At 38.2% G+C, this 24735-nt stretch overlaps 2 protein-coding genes across 2 annotated transcripts in view; one reads left to right on the plus strand and one right to left on the minus strand.

The window, feature by feature from the left end:
* LOC149827755 (guanine nucleotide-binding protein subunit gamma 2-like) lies at positions 1-11011 on the plus strand. Its single transcript, XM_090019599.1, has 4 exons — positions 1-588; positions 10461-10513; positions 10600-10644; positions 10743-11011. The coding sequence occupies exons 1-4, from the start codon at positions 454-456 to the stop codon at positions 10825-10827; spliced, it is 318 nt and encodes a 105-aa protein (XP_089875725.1). The 5' UTR covers positions 1-453; the 3' UTR covers positions 10828-11011.
* Positions 10917-24735, minus strand: part of LOC149827756 (uncharacterized) — a 19501-nt gene continuing 5682 nt past the window's right edge. The window contains exon 3 of the mRNA XM_090019598.1: positions 10917-11485. Coding sequence (XP_089875724.1) covers positions 11126-11485 — 360 coding nt within the window. The 3' untranslated portion in view covers positions 10917-11125. The remainder of the gene's footprint in view (positions 11486-24735) is intronic.

Raw genomic sequence — 24735 nt, forward strand, 5'->3', positions numbered from 1 at the left:
TTTGCCTTCTCCGATCTCGAATCTCTGCCGTCGATTCCTCTCGTTCCTCCTTTTGCCGACTGTCGATCTCCGTTTTACCGCTATTATTTTTTATTTTTGTTTAATTTATTCTTCTTTATTCTTTTGGGCGTTCTTGGAATCGGAAGATTCAGTTTCGTTCGTGGTGGTTCTATCGTCTCTTGAGTTTCATAGAATTAGGGTTTTTTTGGTTTCTGTTTCATTCTCTTTTTCTCGAAGATCGTCGTTTTTCGTTTCTGATAAAAAAGGAGTTTTTTCCCCGATTTTTTTGTTCTTTTTGGGAAAATTTTGAGGGGGTTGGTTTCATTGTCGAATCGACGTAGGATCTTGATAAATAGGGTTTTGGGGATCTATCTATGAAGCTTTACGGCTGGATTTCGTAGTTTTCTTGGGGATATTTTTTTTTCTTTCTTTATTAGATTTTAAGATTCAGAGATGCAGGCGTTGGTGGCGGAGGCTTCCGTTGAATCTACGCTGCCTCTCGATCGGCCGGAGACGGCGGACTCGCGGGGAAAGCACCGGATTCATGCAGAGTTGAAGCGGTTGGAGCAAGAGGTGCAATTTCTGGAGGTTGGTTATTCTATTGCTTCCTGGGTTTGATCTTTCGCATCTGGTTTTCTATTGGTTTGATTTGGATTTCATTTGATTCATTGGAGGATATTTTTTTGCATTAGACTATGACAAGTGCATAAATAACGTAAAAGGGTTGGTTTTAGGAATGCAATTTGGTTAAATTTCATGATTTAGTGGCAAAAAATTGAAACTTTGGTCTTAATTATTTGGGTGGGTGGGTGGTGAATTTATGGAGAACTTGGATCAACATGTTTAGTGAAAGAGTTATGGCTAATTTGTTTTCTTTTTCCCTTGAAATTGCAATCATATGAACTTGGATTGACATGATGAAACACCGGTATTGTCATAGAATTTAATTCGGTGTAAGGTGTTTCAATTGTTTATCTCCTACTGCAGATTATATCAAGGTTTTAAAACCCGTGACTCGGAACTCGACTCGTTCTTTATTGACTCGTGACTCGGAGGGTCAACTCGGTGACTCGGACCGGGTTTTGTTAACTTTTGATTTTAAAAGAAAAACAATATATAAATTATCATTTAAACATATAAAAGTTTGTAGAATGACTTAATTACTAGTGTAATTGATTAATAAGTAAAATAACATCAAGTAAAACTATATCTAACTTATAATTACTCATTTAATATCAAGAAATCGAACAATCAAGCAAAACAACAATTCAATATTTCAATAGAAACAAGGCTTAAAGTAAAGTTAAGTTAAAAACTTACAAGAGTAAGTAAAAACTAAAGTAAAGATAATCATACTTGAGCAATCTGCAATGCATCTCGGCAATCAACTTTCGCATCTCAGCAATAACCATACTAGACCCATGGCCATATAACAAAATTACAAAGTTCATAAATATAAAGTTAATGATCATAACACAATGACAAAATCAAATTTCAAACATCCAAAATTCATCCACTTTTACAAAATATGATATCTCAATTCTCAAGTCAAGAGTCAATGACTCAAATCTCAAATAGAGGCGAAGTGCTATTATTTGGAACTTTATTTTAATCAATTCTTGAGTTGGAAGTAGAAATTAATGGCTGAATTAGAGTACTAGTGGTTGCATTTTCCCTTGTATCTTCATCTTCAACTCCATCACCACCTTCGTCATTAATAAGATTAGCTTCTTCAATGTTTTCAACTTCCATCTTCAAGTCTCTTAAGAAATCCTTCATTCAATAAAATATGACACATTTGAGTTAACATGCAATAGAGAAAGACAAAAAACTAAATTAAATTTTTTTTAATCAAGTTAAAATATCAAACAAACTTTTACGGTTTTACCTCATCTCCATCTAAAACTCCTTCTTGCATGACCCATTCATCCATTGGTGTTTGCAAATATATATTGTCCAAAGAAATTGGGTCAAGACGTGTTCTCTTTAATTGTTTTTCTCTCAGACGTAAATTATAATGGACAAACACTAAGTCATTAAGTTTCTTTTGAGCTAATCTATTTCTTCTCTTAGTGTGAATTTGATCAAAGGTACTCCAATTTCGTTCACATCCAGATGAAGAACATGTTTGACTAAGTATACGAATAACAATTTTTTGAAGATCGGGGGCACATATTCCATGCATTTTCCACCATATTGCTGCATAAAGCCAAAACACACAAAAATGAAAAGTTGATTAAAGAAATGTTCTTTTGCACAACACAACAATAATGTTAAAGATAAATCACCTGGCTTATGCTCATCTCTAGTCATAACAGCTATAGAAGTACCAAAATCTGCACTTGCGTCTTCAAATAACTCAAGTTGCTTGCATGCTCTTACTCTAGCTGAAATATTTGGCTCCAACTTCTCAATACATTTAATTAAACCACGCCTTACTTCAGGATGCTTTGTGAATTACATGAAATAGTGCAAATAGTCAAATACATTAAATTGATAATTGATAAAAGAAAGTTCATATTCAAAATTTAAAATAATTAATAAAAAGATATAAACAAATACATACCTTAGAAAATTGTGGACTATAGTGGTATTTGGGATTGAGATAGTATGCTGCTGCATGAAGAGGGTGATGAAGTTGATTTTCCCAACGATTGTCAATTATTTTCCAATAAGGTTTATACTTTTTCTCGTCATTGTCATGAATTTCTTTTATAGCCTCTTTGGCTCTATCCATAGCTTCATAAAGATAACCCATTGTAGGATTTTCTTCTCCATCGACCATTCTCAAAACTTTGACCAGAGGTTCTATAGTTTTAACAGTTGATTCTACGACTCTCCAAAAATTACTATTCAATATAATATCCTCCATCTCTTTTCCCTCAGCAAATGATGAATATTTTGAATTGTTCCATTCATCTGATGCCATCATTTTTCTAAGACCACTTCGATGTTCTAACAAAGATTGAAGCATGATAAAATTAGTGGCAAATCTTAGAATTTCTTTCTTATTAGAAAATTGAGTCCTCATTAGGTTCAAAACAAAAGTATGATTGTAGATGAACTTCGTGATCCTTTTTCCACACATCCAGCTATGCTTTTTATCTTAGACAAATCTTCAAGCATGAGATCTATGCAATGAGCTGCACAAGGAGTCCAAAATATGGTTTTCCTCCTATCCTCCAACATCTTTCCACCTGCTTGATAGTTGGCTGCATTATCTGTGATTATCTGCCATTTTTTAATTTCAAAACATTATTAACATACTAGACAAATTATAAATATCAATGTTTAATAGAAAATTACAAAAGAACAGAATAATATACCTGAACAACATTCTCTGCACCTACTGTTTCCACCACTTCATCAAATAATTTTAATAAATTTTCTCGATTCTTCACGATACTTGTTGCATCAACTGATTTCAAGAAGTAAATGCCCCTTGGACAATGAACCAAAAAATTTATCAATGTCCTTTGTGTTGCATCTTTCCAACCATCAGGTATAATAGAACAACCAGGGTTACCGGAAGCGCCTAGCTAAAAGGGGAAGCGCGCTTCGGAAGCGCGAAACGTCGCGCTTCCGAAGCGTGGGGGGAAGCGTCCCCCTTTTTTGGGAAGCGCGCTTCCCTTTAATGGGGGACGTGTTTCCCTTTAATGGGGGATGCGCTTCCCTTTAATGGGAAGCACGCTTCCCCCTCGCTTCCCCCACGCTTCCCCTGTTTTTTTCAATTTTTTTGTATTTTTTATTTTTTATTTTTATTTTTTTCGCTTCCCCCTCGCTTCCGAGATGCTTCCTAGGTCGCTTCCGAGACGCTTCCCGAATCGCTCCTAAGTGGTCCCACGCTTCCTCGCTTCCTAAAATTTTGAAAGTGCCTTGCTTCCCGCTCCCGCTTCCCGTATCGCTTCCCGCTCCCGCTTCCTCAACTGGCAACCATGAGAACAACCCATTTCAGCCCAAGACTCCTTGTATTCTTTGAAATAATCATCAATTTTTTTAATTTTTTCTTGTAACAATCTTCCAGAAATCTCAGATGAAGAAGGCGGCTTCAATCCCATTCCTACTGAGGAACAAACTTCAATCATCTTCGTAAAGTAAGGAGAATTGACTGCGTTGAAAGGAATGACTGAATGATAAAAAAATCTCGCAATAGCTGAACATAACCTATCTCTATTTTTTTTATCCAAAGCTGCTTTTATTCCAAGTTGTTTCATTGATGGAGACCCTGCCTTCATTTGAACAAAAGCATCAAGATTATGCTTTGGGGCATCATTCATCAATTTTTTTCCCTTTATATATCTTTTCTCAGAAGACTCATCACTTTCATCTGACAAGTCCATATCATTATCATTTACTTCAACAAAGGAACCAATCTCATTTACAATATTTCTCTTATATAATTTGTGTTTCTTAAATGACTCCAAATTCTTACGATTTTTTTTTCTTACAGATTCTTCGACTTTGTCACATGGTTCCACCTCTCCTTTAATACCAGCAAGATGATACTTAAGTCTATTAATGCCACCACTCATTTGTTTTGTACACCAAGTACATTGTACCCTCTTCTTTTTCTTATCAAGTGGTAAACCAAAATCCCACACAGGGTCCTTTCCTTTAGTGAATGTTATTGGAGTCCTTGAAGATCCTTCTTTTGACATTTCTTTGATGATTTGATAAATCTAAAACTGTTAAATTTGAAAAGTTAAAAACATACGTATGGTTAGTAGATTATGCACAAACCGAGCAAGGAAAGTTAAAAACATAGTGTCATACAAGTATAAAACTAAAACTATACATGGTACACTACATAATGCACACAAACTGAACACTGTATATGCTCATCAGCATAAGCAAGTTATCATTTTTTTTTACTATTAATACTAGCACGATCAAGTTATCAACAACAAAAAAAATCATTAGTGCATGCTTCGTTGCCAAAAAAAATAAATAATGGATCCATGCTAATTTTTTTTGTCAAATCTGTTTGGTTAAAATAGCGAAAGAAATGAACTTGATCAGCGTTCACACATAATACATGTACACATGTATCCACGTAATCAAATTACACCTTTCCTTTTGCATTTTGTTTCCCTGAAAATACTGGTTGCTGAGATTTTACAAATGCATTTTTTGGTTAAAGTCATGACCATCAAATTGATACTGTTTGAGAGGAGCTTTTTCTTGTCCTTTTTGTAAAATTATATAAATACCCCTGGTGATGTACAATTTATGTAACCATGTGGAAGTTCTCAATGCAAAAATCCAGTGAACTTGTCATATATTTATTAAAGGCTGAGGAATTTGACTTGCAGTATTTGTGTGTCTGTGCCTAGTTTTCAATGTGTATCCCTGATAACAATTCAGCTCCTGAAGTCATCAGAAATTCAGAATTTCAGTGTGCAGGGTTGTATGTGTACATGCATGGATATACAATATGTTTATCATATAGTGATTCAGATTGTCCTTGGACACAATTCCCCCAAGCATAGAGAGCCAAATGAAAGTTTCGAATTTGATGGAAGGATTTGAAGTCACATGATTTGGTGTGGAGAAACCGAGAAAGCAAGAACGTGCTGTAAAAATGAGCACCTTTAGTTTGGATCTCTTGGAAGGATGAAAGATAAATTTCATTGAATCAAAAGCAAAGGCATGATAAATTAGCATGCTTTGAGACAATATCGATAGCGTGCGCCTCGCCTGTGAGGCGTACACTTCAAGTACTGAGGCGTATGCCTCACAGGCGAGGTCGCAGCAGCCGAAGGACCACCTTGAATCCTTGAATCCTTTACAAAACTCGCCGGAAAATCTTGCCGGAAATTATCGCAGTGGCAGAAAGAAACACAAAAGGGAAAAATTTGAAAAAACATACCTGGTGGCGTCGAAAAATGTGGCCGATGCACTATTTTTGCTGGAGAAGACACGTTGGAGTTGCGACGATGCCTTATATTCACCGTCGATGTGCCTTCGTCGGCGACTTGGCGTCACTGTTCACGCCGGAGTTAATGTTCGCGATGCAAATACAAAACGCAAAAAAATAAACACTGTTCACGCCGGCGTCACTGTTCACGCCGGAAACTCCTTTCCGGCGTCGCTTTTCTCGCCGGATGGCTGGAGCTGCAGCCGCACCTTCTCGGCTTTTCCTCTCTTCAGTCGAGGGTTGAACACAATAAACAGTGAAAACCTAAAGGGTTTTCGACTTTTCGTTTACAATTTAAAGGGTAAAAGAAATAATATTTCAAAAATGCCATTAACACAAACCGTCTGAGTTGTCCGATTATTTTTGACCCATGACTCGTCCCGAGTCGCACGAGTCCTCCAGCGAGTTTTGTAAATCTGAAAACGACAGAACTCGCCCGAGTCAGGCCGAGTCGAGCCGAGTCATGCCTGAGTCTTGGCAACCCGAGTATGCCTTACCGGGTTGACCCGCTGGAGGGCCGAGCCGAGCCGAGCCAGTCGAGTCAACGAGTTGACTCGGCGAGTTTTTAAACGTTGGATTATATAGAAAATTGGGGACAGTTCAATCTTTATTTCATCAATAAGTTTGGTTTTATGAGCTCACTGGATAGAGAAGAATCGGGTGATTGTTCTTGGGCATTCTGTTTTCCGCTTATGTGCAGGTTAACTGCGTAGAGTGATCAGAAAAGTGTAAAGTTTAAACATGTCAAACATTAAATGCTTGTTGAGGGAAAGTTTATTTTTGATCAATAATCAGCGTTTCATACTCTTATAAAGAAGTACACTTGATGTTACAAGTACAGATCCTACAGTGTAAGAAAAGCCAACTACAAGACATGCATAAGCAGCTGAATTCTGCTTCACCCTGTGGATTCGTAGGACGACCATGTCGAGAGTTCATCAAGAATCATAAACTACACATTTTTCGAGTGTAATGGTTTAACTTTAGCAGCTTCTTTGTCACGCAGACGCAAATCTTCATTCTGTAAGATGAGTGGTAGCATAGGACTAATGAAAAGCCTGACAAATTTCTGAAGCAGTTAGGCGTTGCCGTATGCTCTGTATGCAACGTTTAATTTAGAGCTGTTGTTTGTGTCTTGTTTTCCATTATAAGAGTCAGTAGGTAAGATATAAATGTCTAGCGTCAAGTTAGGACCAAAATCATTATATGTAGTGGCAATCAATATACGTTCTTAATCAGTTGTGGAATTCAGCAAGAAAAGTCACTCATTTAGTCCCTAGCATGGTTGAATCTCCTGTTTCTGATTTAGGTTGCATGAGTGTGCATATTCTGTGACTGCTTGAACAATTCTCTTGAATTGTGGACCTTTTCTCCAACATATATGAACTACCAATTTGATTAATTTGCATACCTAGTGTGCGCTTAGCTTTTGTGATCCTAGACGGACACTGAGCTAGTTGAGAATATGAGGTTGTGGTTCGATTATCTCTTACCTCAATTCTGAGGTCATCTTAGATCCTAGGATTTGAGATCTTGGGATCTCATATCTTTTAACCTCAAGGCTTTTTTTGGGAACTAGCGTTGGAGGGATTTGCAAGGAGTCGGGGAAAATACAAAAACTGGTCTTCAAGGGAAATGAATTTCAAAGGAGTTGTGGATTCCCTCTATTGTTTGGAAGCATAAGTAACTCCTTCAAAGCTTCGGGCTTTCAATTCCTCCTGATTCCTCACCATGCTTGGCTGTAGGTGACTGTAGTTAAAGCCTCTTGAGTGCAGCGGTTAAGTAAATTGGGTTTAAGGAGGGAGGGAAACTTGGTGAATAGGGAATTTACTGAGGTAAATGTGGTAAAAAAATTGAATCATTGGAAATTCAGGGACACACCAGAATCCTTGTGATTCAAGTTGTAAATACCTCCTCATTATGAGAGGAGTTGAAATTTGAGTTTTTAGGATTTGGAGTTGGTTGATTCCCAGCCGATATTCACGCTTCCCTCCACTCCCTTCTCCCAAACACAGTCCAAACCCTTTTGGACCATGCCACGTCACGTAACCATCTCTGATGCCTTCCCAACTCCTCCAGTACCCTGCTTCCAAACAGAGCCTAAATTGGATAAAAAAAATCCAGTGTTTCTTGAGTGCAATGATGTGTGTGTGTGTGTGTGAGAGAGAGAGAGAGAGAGAGAGAGAGAGAGAGAGAGAGAGAGAGAGACTAGTGGGGTCTGACGGGGAAGATGCAACCAACTTTGTGGAGCATGTATAACACCTTTGGGCGATTCTAGTGTACCAGATTTAATTTTGAAACTCATATCTCCATAAATGGAACCCATTAACGTTGTTTATGGTTGCCTCTCATGCATAGAAGCCCACTAGTAACTATAATTATAATTTATTAGTTAAATTTGATGTTGATTAAGTCTGGGACATTATTAAAGAACTTAGATGATGTCATAGATGCTCCACTTAGAGTTGCTTGTGCATAGTGACTTTTTTACAAAAACATGCATTTTGATCAACTTGTTTTGACATAAAAGCCAATTCTCTGTTTCATGAAACTTTTGTCACAAAAGTTTTGTGCATTATGGGCTATTGATTGTTAATGTTATTAAAGAACCTGTCTTAATATGAAATATCATGATCTAGAACGTTTTTTTTTACTAAATTGTCCACGGTATAAAAGACCTTCTAGAGGTGCTTATTCTTTTGGGTGGTTGATTAGGACGTGAGCATAAAGGTCTTTATGACACTATCAATCAGTTAGGTCTTGCTCTAGCCTCTCTGGGATTACTTCCTGGATTACTTCCTTGGTACTCAACACACATACTCTTTACCTACTCATGCATTCCTAACACATGACTTAAACTAAGTTGTGTTGTATGCTCATCACCAATTCGTCGCAGGGTTCATCATGACAGGAGCTCATGGAACTATATTCTTCATTAGGGATTACAATCCACATCAGATTGTTAGAAAGTCAATGGGGTTGAGAGAGAGAGAGAGAGAGAGAGATTTGTTGACTGAAGTATGATCCTTCTGGGGCTTAGGACCAAACATGAGCTTGACTTATTCAGGTCAGGCTCATATCACGGCATGCCTTAGGCCCATCAGGCTTTACTTGTCCAACCACAACCAGAGCCTACTCTACCCTTGAGTTGAAGGTATTGTGGAAAAAAGGAGAAAACAACTTGTTGATTGCCACATAATCGCATAACCTTAGCCTTCAATCAGTGCCTATTTATCACACAGGGCATGAGGTACAGCTGCAAGATTCTGATGAAGTTTTTGATGTCAATTATAATTTGCAGAAAGCGAAAGCATTAATTTTGTCGAGCGTGAGCATAGTTTTATACACAGAAGCATATTATTGGCTCTTGAAATGCCATATGGGACTAAAACATGAGCAAGGCATGTTATGTATTACCGAGGAAGCCATGAGACAAATGTAAATAGAATGAAAATATCAGGAAGTTTATGTTTAAAATACTTATCATTGATTATTGTATACAAGATATGCATCTTCTTGTAGTTTCATATTCTTTTTTTTATTTATAAATATTTGATTAATTGTATCCTGCATGCGTTCTCTGACAAGCATCATTTTCTGCCAGAACCATGTTCATCCCACCAATTGGGTAATTGCATCTGTTGTAGCGGCACGACCATTGGTTCACTTCACATTATCATCACATATTTGGCATTTGAGATGCAGCTTATCACTAACTGATTCACTCTTAGCAAAATTCCGTTAGGATCTCCATGAGGAAGAGAACTTTTGTATAGTTCTTGTTTGTTTTTTGAACAATAGTGGAAGTATCAAGTATCCACATCAAAAGATGAGGGTGTCAGTGCATGAATGTGAATATTAAGAAAGCAGCGTTCAGTGTCCTTTGAGAGCTTGAAAAAGTTCTTATCAAATCAAAAGATCCAGTCTGGCTTGAATCTGAATATTGTGCATTGAAGAAAGCAGAGTACACTGTCCTTTGAGAGTAGCAAAAAGTTGCTTTAGTAGGGAATTCAAGCTTTATGCATATCGAAAAAGAATGGCCAGAATTGATGATCACCTCTACACAAATGAGTAAAGCTGTCATTGTTTTGGTGTTTGCAAGAGGATGTCATTTAACAGGATCCTCCAACAGGCTGTGCACTATTCAAAATTTGAGTATAAAAGGGGACTTTGGTTTCCTTTGATGTACCCCTTCAAAGGTTAACCCACATCCTTGATCGGACTGTAGACTTGTAACTTTCGCATGATTCTTTATAGCTGCAGATGTAAACCTTTCATAAGTATCATTTAAGACTTTTTTTATTATTATTTGCCATTTTGAATACTTGCTATTTATTCTGCACGATAAATGCACTGTACCAGAAAGCGTGGCGCTAGCATTTTCTCATCTTTTCAACATTTTACTTGATTTCCTTTTTTCCCCAATTTGGCTCCTCCTGCTCCCAATATGCAATAATTGAAGATTATATTTTAGAACTTCTGTTCATGTATTTTAAAGCATCAATTCTAAGGTAGCTTATTATCTGCTTAAATTCATCTTCAGCAAGAACTGGAAGAACTAGAGGAAACAGATAGAGGTTCCATAGTATGTCAGGAGTATGTATTCTCTGCTTTTCCAATCTCATTTCATCTTCATTTCAATTCACAATCTCCTAAAATGTTCTTTTGCTCTCTTGCGTCAGGTTGCTGCTTGAAATAGAAAGGAGACCAGATCCGCTGCTGCCTGAGTAAGAATTCTGTTAAGCGTTCTGTTCTTCAATACCTTTGTTTTTAGGGTGTCTTAAGACAGCCATATTGAACCACGTTCATTTCTTATGACTCGCAGAACAATAGGGCCTGCTAATCCTACCTGGGACTGGTGGTTCGAGGGGCCCCAGCATTTAGAAGGTCACAAATGCTGCATTCTTTAACTGAAATTGGTCTCTTTTGGTTTATATATTATTTTGTCCATAATTTTTTCATCTGAGAGAAGCTGGGGGTGATGATGCTGTTTCTGATGTTTAACTTGTAAAACAATTTTAAGAAATTCCATTAGGACAAATGTGCATTTTATAAGGAATCCCAAACTAAAAATATTACTGCAGTATTGTCTTATGAGTACAAGAGATCAAAAAGCATTTTCTCACACAAACTGTTTACACAATAACGCACAGCTTCTGCTTGAAGCAAAATCATCACCTGGGAAGGGCAAAAATTGGACATGCATGCTCAAGTTGTTGCCTTCCCAGTCACTCGCTGAGCTATCCACCCCAACCCATCGTACAAGCCCTCGCCGGTCAGGGCGCAGCTCGCTTGTATGTGCCAGTCGTGATTCTTTATGGAATGGAGTGAGAGAGCATCTGTTATCTCTGCCGGTGCCATTGCGTCCTTCAGATCTTGCTTATTCGCAAAGACGAGCACCACAGAGTGCTCCAGATCGTCGTGTTGCAACAGCCTGAAGAGCTCCTCTTTAATGATCGAGATTCTTGCGCGATCTGTGCTGTCAATCACAACGATGACAGCATGCGTTCCGCTGTAATATGTTGCCCATGATGTTCTCAATCGGTCTTGCCCTCCCAGATCCCAGACCTGATGCACGAAAGGAACAAAAAAGTTAGTACAGTAGATGTCTACCGCAATTTTAAGGAAAAACAAATATAAGCGACTACTATCAAATTAAGAACTTCGAGGGGTTTTAGCCTCTGAAGTTATCATCAAGCGAAGCCTTTTTTTTGCTGAGGAACATGCAAAAAATGAATCAGATGAACAAGGCAAGCCTATGCTTCCTTCCTAAATCAGTGACTGTAAAACATGCTAACACTAATCAGAATTCGTTCGGGTCTTTTAAATAAATTGGTGTGCCAGCGATTATGTAGCCAAAATAGCAAAATGGCAATAGGTCTGATCAACGACAATCATCATTACCACCCCCATAATATTCAGAAAGAATCCATGAGGGTAGCCACCAAATTTAAACACAAAATATAAAAGTATAAACTTAAAGCCAGAGTAGCCAGATAATAACAAATAGTGATATAGCTTTGAACAAGGATCAAATTATTTTGGCAGAAAGAAGGGAATTTGGAGACCAGAAAAAAACGCATGAAGCTATATGTGAGGATTAAGGCATGGGGCTGCCTATGCAGCACAAAAGGACCAGACGGTAGCACAAAGTTGGCAAAACTTCATTGAACACTATAATACAACTTGCTCATTGACATTGTTACCTAATATTTACTTGTAAAATTAGGACAAAAAGAGCATCTATATCAGCAAATGAGGAAGATAAATATAGACAAGAAACTCAAAAGCCACCAGTAAGAAAAAAGAAATGATGATCTGGGACCAGAAAATGGGAATGAAAAATACACCAACACAAATGATAGATCTTTAAGAACTATCCGCCTTCAAAAGCATGTGTTGAAAGGTAGGAGATAACAATAAATCTGTTCTTCATGATCTTCCCTCCCCTCTCTCCCAACCTTCTTCCCTTGCAATAAGCAAGCTGGTTCAATGCTCCTCTCCATTCTATTTAAATTATATGAAAAAATTATATCAACAATAACGCTCTGGACCATATCAGTCTTGAGTTTTGTCTTTCCCAATGAATATATCTCTAGAAATTTTACAGCAAAAAGGCATATATTAGAAAATAAACAACAAGAACTTGTAAAGAAATCTAGACAAGCTCCATAACTGGATCATGTCTTGAATCTCTCCTTCATGGTCATTCGTAGCAGGGTATTCCAAAGTTAAATACAAGATCATCCAAAATTTATTTTAATATACATTTCTCCTATCAGAATACTCCAAGATGAATGATTAAATATCCGGCAAAAAAGTCGAAAGTACATTCCTTTCACATACATTTCATACCAACAGTCTCCATACCACAATTATCTCCAACATACATTCAGTTACAACAACAAAAATACCAGCTGCAACTCTCACAGAGAAAGCAATCAATACAATTACTCCTCAGCCAGGACATGAACCAATTTTCACACGACTGAATGGAGGTGGTATCCAATCTCGAGTACAGGTCATCCATCTATCCAAACCAAAACCAGTTTCCTATCCCAGAGTTCTATGATATTTTACCAAAACTTTCTTTAATGACGTACAATATCTATTACAAGTTTTACTGGAATTATTTACCATGATAAACTTGACCCTTAGTGAACAATGACTTCAAAATGATAATGTGAAACAAAATTCTCCATCATTTAGACATCCACAACCCATCTTCCTTCACCATCATCCACTATCTAAATTCAATCTTACCACTGTACCAAGAAGCATGATTTATGTTGCATCAAATTAGCTACATACAGTTAGAAAATATATGCTATCATGCGTACATTCCTATAACAATGGTGCTTTTCAAAAATCAGACTTTGTTGTTAAGCATCGTGGACTAACCATCCCTTGAAGGTTTTAAAGGATCATGAATTTGTAATGAAATAGATATAACAATGGCTTGCTGAAAACCCAGAGTTTTTACTTGACCCAGAATGTGTGATATGAGTGATTCTGAAATTTCACATTAAAATTTTGTAAACATCCTGCATTAAAAGCCTATCACCACTGCTGAAGAAATCCTCCTCCTCCTCTATCTGTTGCAGGTTGAGGGTTCCTTCTCTGCGACACATGGGGAAGATGATCAAATACCCATGTCTTTCCTCCATGGATCTTTTTCACAAATACAGATCATGTTTCTTGAGACCCTTATCACGATTGCCTAAACTAGCAAAAATCAATACTCAAGATCAGTTGGCCAACCCAGTAACTCGGGAAAAAAACGTTTGTCCCTCAACTTGTGACACGGCAAGTCATCTTGGATGACTCAGCCAACTCAGTATTTTCTTTTTTATACAATATTTGAAAAATATTCATAAAATATATAAAATCAAAATACAAAATTTTAAGAAATTATAAGATTGAAGATAATAAAGCAACAGGGCTTTAATTGGCACCATCTTGTACTTCATATCACAAACCAAAAATGAATCTTAAAAAAAGTTATTACTAGAAATTATTTGGCTTGTATTTTTTTTTTAATTTGCTTTCAACTAAGTAGAAACAAACGAAACACTGTTCATTACGAGTTGAATTTCGTGGGGTGGAAAGCAAGCATCGATCTATCCACATTGATATTATTTAAAGGGCAAAACAGGAACACCCTTTTGCGTTAAAGACCTGAGGTAATATTTCTGAAGCCCAAATCAATAATCTTGTACATGAACCACAAAAGTTCTCTCGAACCCCTTGCCCTCAAGCAATTCACAAGACAAAGCAGCTTCTGCACCAACTCTTAGCCCTCAGTTGTTTCATGGAGTTGAGTTCTTACATGCGGGCCTAGCCCTGGATCGGTTTATGCCAAAGACTCTCAGTCAATTCACATCAAGGTATATCCGCTTCAATGTGGCAGCTCTAACACAAGGTCTGCCTGTCAATCCATCAAGAGTTTGTGAAAGCAAACACTTAATTTATACAAGGTGATGAACCCCTTTTCCTCCTCTTTCTAAAATAAATAAATCTAAATTGAGAGTGTTAGACGAGTCAACAACAGTTCAAGACGTGTTGCCTGATTTAAGCCGAGCAAATGGCAAGTTAGGGTAGAAAACGAGTAATTCCCAACTTGTTGACCCAATCGCAAAGTAACTGGGACCGAGGAAGTTTACAAGTCAAATCACCCATTTATCACCCATTTTGCCACCGATGCTCAAGATAGCAACCTGTCTGCTACTAAGTGAGCAACTAAGAGGTATAACATCATATTTTCTACTCCCTTCATGAATAACCCATCCCCAATTGGTTCTTGATTTACTTGCTTTCTCGCTTAGATAACAATTCAATAAAAAGTTGACTACACCATGACTCCAAATTTACCTATGGCTCCATTACCAACTAGCACTTTCACCTTGTTTTAAGTAAAATTCCATCCATACAGAATGCAACACCAGGCCCATGAACCTCATACGACATACTTAAATGACCAAACACTTTTTCACTCAAGATATATTACTTGAAAGAAAGAAATCCAACCAAACTGAGAAGACAACATCCTGAGCAAGCCTTGCAGGATAAGCTTTGTTAGCATCCTCCAATCCTTGAATTCCACTTCCACACTAGGCTGGCAAATCATCTTCCGTTTCACAAGTTGCAGCTTGTTTGCAACTCCTCTATTCCATGATAAATCTCTAAAGCAATCCCCTAATATTTTTGGTTTCAATTCCAAGCAAGAGATTTATCACAAATGATCACGCATTAAGCGCTATCATGTTCGTTCAACCAAGAAAACTGACAACCAAAAATTGGAGACACAAGTTAATCATGGCAGAGCTAACTAGGATCAAAGCATAAACCTATAGTGAATAATAGGCTTCTCTGTGGGTGAATTTTTTATAGCACTTCACTTATGGGTCATTTACTAATTACTATCAACTTCTTAATTTCATCTTTTTGACAACAATGTTCTCCACAGTTCTCATAGCCTTCCTTACCTAAGCAACCAAATTGAAACTAAGTGCCATGTTAAGATTCAAAGCCATCAAATATGACTTCATCAATAGTACCTTAGAAATTGGCCACATGAATGGTTGGTAGCCTATGAATATTTATTGTTGATTCAGAGGCAACTACCTGACACGCTTAAGTGGTTTTGATACTTTATCCCATTATTCATGAAAAACTACAGAAACATCGAAACTAAGAGCTCGTTAGCCACCTAGCCATGAAAACCTGCTCTCACCTCCTCCCTTTCATCATTCGTATAAGACTTATTTCCATTGTGCTAGTTAGTTTCACTAAAACCCGATCTTCTCTTTCTTTTGGGTGATAGGCAACGAGGGGCATAACACTGAAACCCAACCTTGCTATGCAGTATGCAGGCAACTACTATTGGAAAAGCCCAAACACATACGCAGAGAACAAAAAATTATTCTCAGCTTGTCTAAATTTGTCAACATAATGAGACACTTGATAGCAAGATGAAGACTATATGGACAAGATTATGCAATTTGACTTATATACTTGCCTTGCCTGTCTCAACAGGACCCAGATAGTGAATATATTCAATAAGGAGGGCCAATGTAACAAACAATATACAGTAGAATGAGGCTCCCTGAGTAGTAAATTTTGGTATGAGAAGGTCAGAATCAATCACTTGGCACTCATAGTACACTCAATAGCTATGAAGATGGGATATAAATGACAGATTATGAACCAAAGTCATCAGGTCTAACTGCCACATCCTATGTTACATGGACACTTTACCTAGGCTGAAGTGTCAGTGTCGGACACTTCCCGACACCGATACTCCATTTTAAAAATTTGGACAAGTGTGTAAAGTGTCTGACACCTTAAAAGGTGTCTTGACACACTGTGTCCAGCAAGTGTCATACCCGTGTCTAGTTTGGGATATCATAGACACGGGTGTCCAGCTTTGTGGACACTTCTTTGTTAAACAAGTGTCGAGTATTTTAGAGTTGGAAGATACTTACCTGGGAAGTATCCATCATGGCAGCATCAAGCATCCGATGCTCCCATTAATCTTGATGATTTGTTTTGACTTTTTGTCCTTAAAATCTTACATGTTCATATTGCATCATTAACATTTGTGTAAATCATCAAGGATCATATTGAAAATGAGAAAGGAATGTGCATTTTATGTTTTATGGTTTTGTTTGTGTAATTGTTTAAATCTCTCTTTTCTCTCTCTCTCTCATATATATATATATATATATATATATATATATATATATATATATATATATATATGTCATAGACACAAATATCGGTATCGGCTATATCTCGGCGATGCTATATCTCGTGATATTATAGGTTTGATGATAAATCTTAGGGATTAAAAAATAACAAAAATAAGAAAATATCATGTTTAGTCAAAAAATACATAAAAAATAAATAAATAAGTAAAAAATCTAAAAGAAATAAGAAAAATATATTTAAAATGTAAAAACTAAATAAAAACAATAAAACTAATTGATGATATCATGATATTATTAAATTGGTGATATTTTACCTATATTATCGTTTGCTGAATTTACAATGATAATATCATGATATTTTAAAAATATCTCGATATATGTGACTATGATATATATATATATATATATATATATATATATATATATATATATATATATATATATATATATATATATATATATAAACCGTGTCCAAGTGTCGAGATTTTGAAGACCAGCCGTGTCCGACACCAACACCCGTGTCAGTGTCCAAGTAACATAGGTCACATCCCAAATAATCCCTTGAACCAGAATCACTCACATTTCGAGACTGTTCCACCACTTGGAAGGGTTATAATCATTTATCACTTAGGATTTCTTCAAGTTTAATGCATTGAGAAGATAAAAATTTCAACTTGGGAAGATGATAAAATTATGGTAGATAACAATCTATCATCATGTGGTGGTTCATATGGGTGATGGAAGATCAGGAAGAAAAGAGGAGACAAAAAGGCAATGATGGTGGGCTAGCGAGTGATGGACAAAGAGGGAGAAGATAAGAGTGCACACAAATGGTAGGGGCGTGACTGAAGGAAGAAAAGAGGGGAGAGGGACATGGCAGTAACGATGGGTGCATGGATGATGGAAGAAAAGGAGGAAGAGAAGAGGAAAGTGTTACGTGCCTGGGCCCACAGGCTAGGTCTAGGTAGGTTGGCTAGGTTAGAAACAAGGTCAGGTTCAGTTTGGATTCTGATAGGTTTTGAGAAAAAGTTCAATACACCCAAATTACAGCAGATTGCAAATTTAGGGAGAGGTTTAGGGCACGTGGAAGTAGGTTCTGTTAAAATATCAAGGCCAAATTCCACTTGGTTCGGAATTTATGAGCTTGGGAACAAGCTGCACGAAACTAGGTTCAGAGTGAGTCTGGACTGTGTTTTGGGTATGGTAGGGTTCAATAGAAAATTTGGTTCTCTCTCCAGGGTTAGGATCTTAGGCTGATTTTTTAAGGTTGGTTGGGGACATGGAGCACCTATGGTTAAAATCTCAGGCTGAGATCAGGTTAGGATTGGGAGATATGACTCAGGAAAGTCGGGTCAGATTCTGCAACTCACAACATGCAGAATATGTTGGGTTTCCTAGAATCGGTTTGGGTCAAGTGGGTGCAAACATAAGTTTGGGCAAAGGTGAGGGTTGGTTTGACTTACAGGGACCTAATAGACACTCTTGGGGAGTTCTACTACAGAGCTGCTGGTCAGGAGGTTTGGATGCAGGTTGGTGTAGCAAGGGTTTGGCCACCATCGAGCTTGAGTTCACCACACCTGGCTTGGGCCAAGTTTCCAAGTTCCTGACCTACTAGAGATCTGAGCTTGGTCCAGCAAGAGTGAAATGTGAGAGAGGGAGAGATTCAAACTTCAATTCATTTTCTTTTTTAGGGGTTTATATAGAGTGTAGAGGGGGTATTAAGTTATTAACACCTCTACACAAATTACAATATCTTATAAAAGAAATCCTAAAATAAGGAAAAGACTTCTTTACTAAACCCTAAAACTAGGTAAGCCTTGGCCATTCTTAGGTAACACCTCCCTAGTTCCTACCCAAGAATAGGTAAGACCTCTCAAAATTAGGAACCACCTTCTTTGACTTAGCTAGAATTAGAGACACTAATTCTAGCCTAGCTTTAACCACTTTACACGTCCACCAAGGCCCTCCCAAAGGGAGTCGACCTCTAGGTGGGCCCCATTAGGGCCAGCTGGCCCTTCCAAGTCCTCCTTGGATCCAGGTCCTTCCTGCTTTGCTTCGTCCAATGCCTCTTCAAATCCATGTCCCTTCAATGTTGATCCAATCGCTCATTGTCCTAATCGGTCCAATGTCGAGTTGGGTTGGATCTCCTCTTGCTCTGCTCCATCCAATGCCAATTTGGATCTGGGTGCCACTTGATCTGTACCATGTGCTTGAACCACTGAACTTGGATTTGGCTCCTCCATAACCTATACAAGGTCTTCAATATCTGGATATGCAGCATCAAGTGGATCCATCCAAGTCCCTTGGTGTAATGCATATGGATATGGATCCAAATCTGAGTAGGCCATTCTGAAATCTATCTGGGCCAATGGATGTGGGTTGAGGTCTTTCACACTGGGATGTGCTTTGATTGACTGGGCAATGGGTTCTCCAGAATTTGGACCATATCATCCCATCCCTCCCCCTTGAGAATTGCCTAGTCCACTAGGCAGGATCTGCTTTGAAGACCACGGTCGAACACAAAGGTTTGCACATCACTTTGTATTCTTTGGTAGACCGTCTTCCTGCCTTGAACACCAAGCGGCACCCGTGCGACCTTCCAACACATGAGTCGTCTACATTTGTGAGCCTCTAGAGGGGAAAGCTCATTCACTGCTGGTAGATCCATTTGTGAATTCCACCAGGATAAAAAATAGTGAAAGGGTTTAATTCAAACACTATGAGCCGCACCCTCAAGTTGTTTTCCTAATTGTTGTTGCTTTCATTGAGATACAGACTCATGTCTTGATATGTGCTTGCCCTCATAGAGGAGTGAGGCCATGGTTCAACCATCCACTCATTCTCCCGCATCTTTGAATTACTCCTTGCATTGCTCATCACTTTCTTCAAGCTTTTTGGAGCTTTGGATTCATTTTCTATCATCAAGCCCTTCTGAGCATCGGATCACTATAAGTCCATAACCTTCTCCAACTCAAGACAATCATGGGTGGGATCTACAACCCATAGAACCTTCATTACTCGTTCTTTCATCTCGGGCCAATTAAACTCGCCCGTGACTCCTTGTAGGTTATTGGTGATAAAACTGCTGTTAGAATCGAGAAATGAGAAGGAGAGAGGAAGAGGAGAAAGAGAACTCGGGTGCTTGTTGGGAATCGACAACAACTCTAATCTTGATTGGCTGCACTAAAACACTATTAAGTTTAATAAGGTTACATCTTTTTTTACATGGACAAAACTGCCCTGCATTAATAATACATATACATAAACGTACACGTGATATGGATCCTCTACTGAATCCATATCCGATCCATATTCTAATACCCTCCCTCAAGTTGTGCAAGGGAGTGAACCATGTGCAACTTGTTCTTCAGATACCAAAAGCGATTACTTGTGAGGCCTTTTGTGAACATATCGGCGACTTGGTCTTCTGAAGTAACATAAACCGGTTCAATCTCTTTGTCTAATGAAATGTTGGTCAATCTCAATATGCTTAGTCTGACTGTGATGAACAGGATTGAACGCAATTTGTACAACACTTCTATTATCACACACATAAGAGTCGAACTTGAGATATTCTCTCTCATCTCTGTAAGTAGATGTCTAATCCAGGTCACTTCTGCTGTGGTAGCTGTCATAGATCTATACTTTTCCTCTGTGCTAGATCGTGCCACAGTCTTCTGTTTCCTACTACTCCATGAGACTAGATTTCTTCCGATAAAAACACAGTATCCTGAAATAGACCTCCTCTCATCTGGGTCCCCTGCCCAGTCCGCATCAGTATAAGCCAATATGCCATGTTTCAGTGTTCCCCACGAGGATTGTACATATGTGAGTCCATCACCCACCGTGCCTTTTAGGTAACGAAGAATACGTTTGACAACATCCATGTGACCAGTCTTCAGTTCATGCATGAATTGAGATACCTGATTTACAGAATATGCAATGTCTGGTCTAGTAAAGGTAAGATACTGTAACATGCCCACTAAACTGCGATACTTGCTTGCATCAGGGTATAACTCACCATCACAAATACTGAGCTTTTGACTGACAACACTAGGTGTAGGGAGGGGTTTGCAATCTGTCATTCTTGCTTTGGCCAGAAGATTAAGAGTGTATTTGTGTTGAGTTAATGACATTTTTCCATCCTGTCTGTCCACCTCTACACCAAGAAAATATCTCAGTTCTCCAAGATCTTTCATCCTGAACCGCATACTCAGCAAGTTTTTAAATCGTTGAATATGATCTGAAGCATTACCAATGATCACGATATTATCAACATATATAAGTAAGAAAACCATAGTGGTTCCATCTCTGTATATAAATAGATAATGATCTAGTTGGGAAAGAAGAAAACCATGGTTCTGAATCTCTAAGGAGAAGCTTTCAAACCAGGACCTGGAGGCTTGCTTTAAACCATACAAGGCTCTGCTTAATTTGCATACATATTCTTTTGGGTTTCCTTCTGCATAACCTTGAAGTTGCTCTATGTAGACCTCTTCTTTTAAATCCCCATGAAGGAATGCATTTTAACTTCAAGCTGACTAAGAGTCCACCCATGTTCAATTGTCAGGCCAAGTATAATACGAATAGTTTCCATTTTCACCACTGGGTTGAATGTCTCATCATAATCTTGATCGTATTCTTGAGTAAAACCTTTGACAACAAGACGTGCCTTGTATCGTTCAATGCTACCATCCGGTTTATATTTAATCTTATACACCCATTTTGAACCAACAACATTTTTATCTGGGGGACGACCAACTATCTCCCATGTTTGACACTCATGAAGTGCTTCGATCTCCTCATTCATCGCTTCAATCCATTTGTTAGATTGAATAGCTTGACGAAATCCAAGTGGTTCCTCGTGTTTTTCAATCTTGGATAGAAAAATCTGAAAATATGAAAATCCATAGAAAAGTTATCATAACTCACCCATTTCTCAATAGGGTGCCTTATCCTGCCTGATCTTCTTGGTGCCTCTCTGTTATTGGACAACGCCACCTGTTCTCCAGCAGGTACATCTGTTTGCTCTCTGGGTCTCCTGGTATAGACATTTTCTTTGTATCTCAGACATTTTGTTTCTAATATCTCATCTGAAACTATCTCATTATTTATGCTATCAGGAGCCAAAATAATATGTTCTGCAGCATCTGAAATAAGTTCAGCATAGAGCCATGGATCGTACCAATTGACAGCTGCGTCAATATGTTCATGATCGTGATCTGCTTTATTTTTCATAAAACTATTTTCATCAAAAATAACATTTCTGGAGATTCTGATCTTCTTGTTGGCAGGGTCATAGCACCTGTAACCCTTGTGTTAATCTGCATAACCTACAAATTGGCATATAGAAGCTTTGTCCTAAAATTTGGTTCTCATGGATTTATCAACATGAACATAACAAGTGCAACCAAAAACTCGTAACTCATCATAATCAGGATGTACCTCAAAGAGAACATAATAGGGAGACTGATTCTCAAGAATAGGCATAGGAAGACGATTTATCACATGAGTGACAGTATGAAAGGCTTCTGTCCAAAGACTAATGGGCACGTTAGAACCATGCACCATGCTCATTGCACTTTCCACAATGTGTCTATGTTTACGTTCAGCAACTCCATTTTGCTGTGGAGTGTACGAGCAAAAAACTCTACGATGTATCCCATTATCTTGGAGAAAATCTAAAAATTCCTTAAAGAAATACTCACCACCTCCATCACATTGGAGAATTTGAATATTTTGAGAGAATTGAGTATTAATGTAAGCATGAAAGTGACGAAAAATAAGGAAAACCTCGGATTTGTGTTTCATAAAGAATATCTAGGTAAAGCGAAAAGCGAAAAAAGCTGTCAATAATATTTACTTTCAGAAGAAGAAAGATTGGGGGTTGGGCCCCAAACATCAGAACATATTATCTCAAAAGGCATGGAGGCTCTTTTATTTATTTGATGAAAAGGAAGTATATGACTTTTGCAGACCTGACAACTGAAACACATTTTATTCTTCAATGAATGTGAAACAGACTCTGGAAGAAATCCATTGGACACTAATTTTTCAATAAAGACTTGACTACAATGATCAAGACGGGAATTCCAAATTTCTGGCTTATTACATTGGGATATACTTAGAACACTTCTAGAGGCGTGATCAGACTTGGGGGGCTTCAGAACGCCGGAGGCTGGATCTTTATTGAAGATATACATGTTTTCACGTTGTTCTCCTTTAGCGAACATCTTCTTCGTTTGAAGATCCTTGACAAAGACAGAAGTAAGAGTGAATTAAAGAGATAAATTGGTAGAATCAACAAGCTTGGAAACAAAGACAATATTTTTCTTTATATTTGGTGCATGGACAACATCAGATAAAGGAATGGATAAAGATTCAGACAAAGGAATGAAGACGTTGCCTACGTTTGAAATAGGGTGGTGAATCCCATCTCCAGTTACAATATTAGATTTACCAAAATAGGGAGTCAAGGTAAAGAACTTACCTGCATTACCAGTGACATGAGCTGCTGCCCCAGAGTCTACATACCATATTCCATCATCATTCTGTTTCAGGTTCAAGTCAGCCATAGCAGACAAGAGAAGATCTTTAGCATCATCACTGACGCGAAAGGTACCCGCAGATCCTGATGTAGCAACATTTCTATTGCTTTGTATTCTATTGCGATTTTGAGGATTTTGAGGATTAAACCAGCAGTTGGCTTTGATGTGGCCACGTTTGTTGCACTGGTAACATGTGGGAACATTCCTTGATAGGCTGAGAGTGACATTTGGTGTAGGTAGCAACCCACGTCCACTCTGGATTTGTGCTCCCCTGCCTCTGCCACACCCTCCTCGTGTACGATCAGCAGTCATCCCCGTGGCAAGAACATCATGCATAAATGATTGCCCTGTTGAAGCATCAGAAATGCTTTTCAAGGACATCTCATACAGGAACAGTTTAGCACGTAAATCTTCAAAACTAGGTAACATAGGCAAGCACAATAAGGAAGTCACAAGAACATGATACTCTGATCCCAGGGCATTCAGTGTCTGCTGCACTTTTTCTTTATCTGACACTGGATAGCCAACAATGGCTAATTGATCTGTGATGCTTTTGACTTGATTTAAGAATTCAATAATGGTCATTGTCCCCTTTCTCAAAAGCTGAAATTCACGCTTGAGAAATAACACCCTAGCCTCTGATATCTGAGAATAAGTCTAAGCTAGGGTCTCCCACAATTCTTTAGCGGTACAATCATCAGAGATAGAAACTAATACTTCCTGTGACAATGTGGAAGTGATGTACGCGATGAGAGCTTGATTACGCTTCATCCAAGTAACAAAGGTAGGATTACGAATAATGTTTGGTAAACTTCCATCCTCTTTTGCTTCTTGTGTGATAAATTCTGGAGGCGTTGGAGTGGAGCCATCCAAGTGACCTGAAAGATCTTGGCTTCAGATGAAAGGAGTAATCTGACATTTCCAAGTCAAATAATTGTTGGTATTCAATTTTGTAGAAACTAGTTGCCCAAGAAAATTGGAGACTTGACTGAACTATCCATATGCAGACTTGTGACAGAAAACAATTTTACAGTAGGACTCGGCACACAAAGAAAATTATGTCATGACTCACGACAGAATTTTGAAGAATCAAGTGAGAGAAAACAACTTTACGACGACAGATCTGTGTAGAGTGCACAACAGATCTGACTCAATCAGATGAAGAAACGCAGACAATGACAAATAAAAACAAAACTGATCGGATTCAAGTAAAGATGCTGATCTGATTCAAGCAGATCTGGAATGGGGAAAACAGGTGAAGAATACAGGGACTCGACTTCTGCGTGCTTGAGCAGATGAAGGAAGATGAGGAAACTCGTATGAGGAAAGAAGGCATGAAACAGGGAAAACACGCAGGTGACGTGATCAGATGGTGTTCACGTGACCAGAATAGGTTGCGTGGAATAAAAAAGAAAAACTCGCGTGACCAGACGAGTTTCTTGTGACTAGAAGTCGCGTGAGACAAGAGGAATAAAACCTGATGACGAGAAGGGAAGTCGCGTGATGACGAGAAGGGAAGTTGCGTGAAGCCTTTGCGTGAGACAAGAAGGAACTGCGATAC

The sequence above is a fragment of the Nuphar pumila genome, chromosome 10 (assembly GCF_984573655.1).
Source record: "Nuphar pumila chromosome 10, dmNupPumi1.hap1.1, whole genome shotgun sequence".
Classification (NCBI taxonomy): Eukaryota; Viridiplantae; Streptophyta; class Magnoliopsida; order Nymphaeales; family Nymphaeaceae; genus Nuphar; species Nuphar pumila.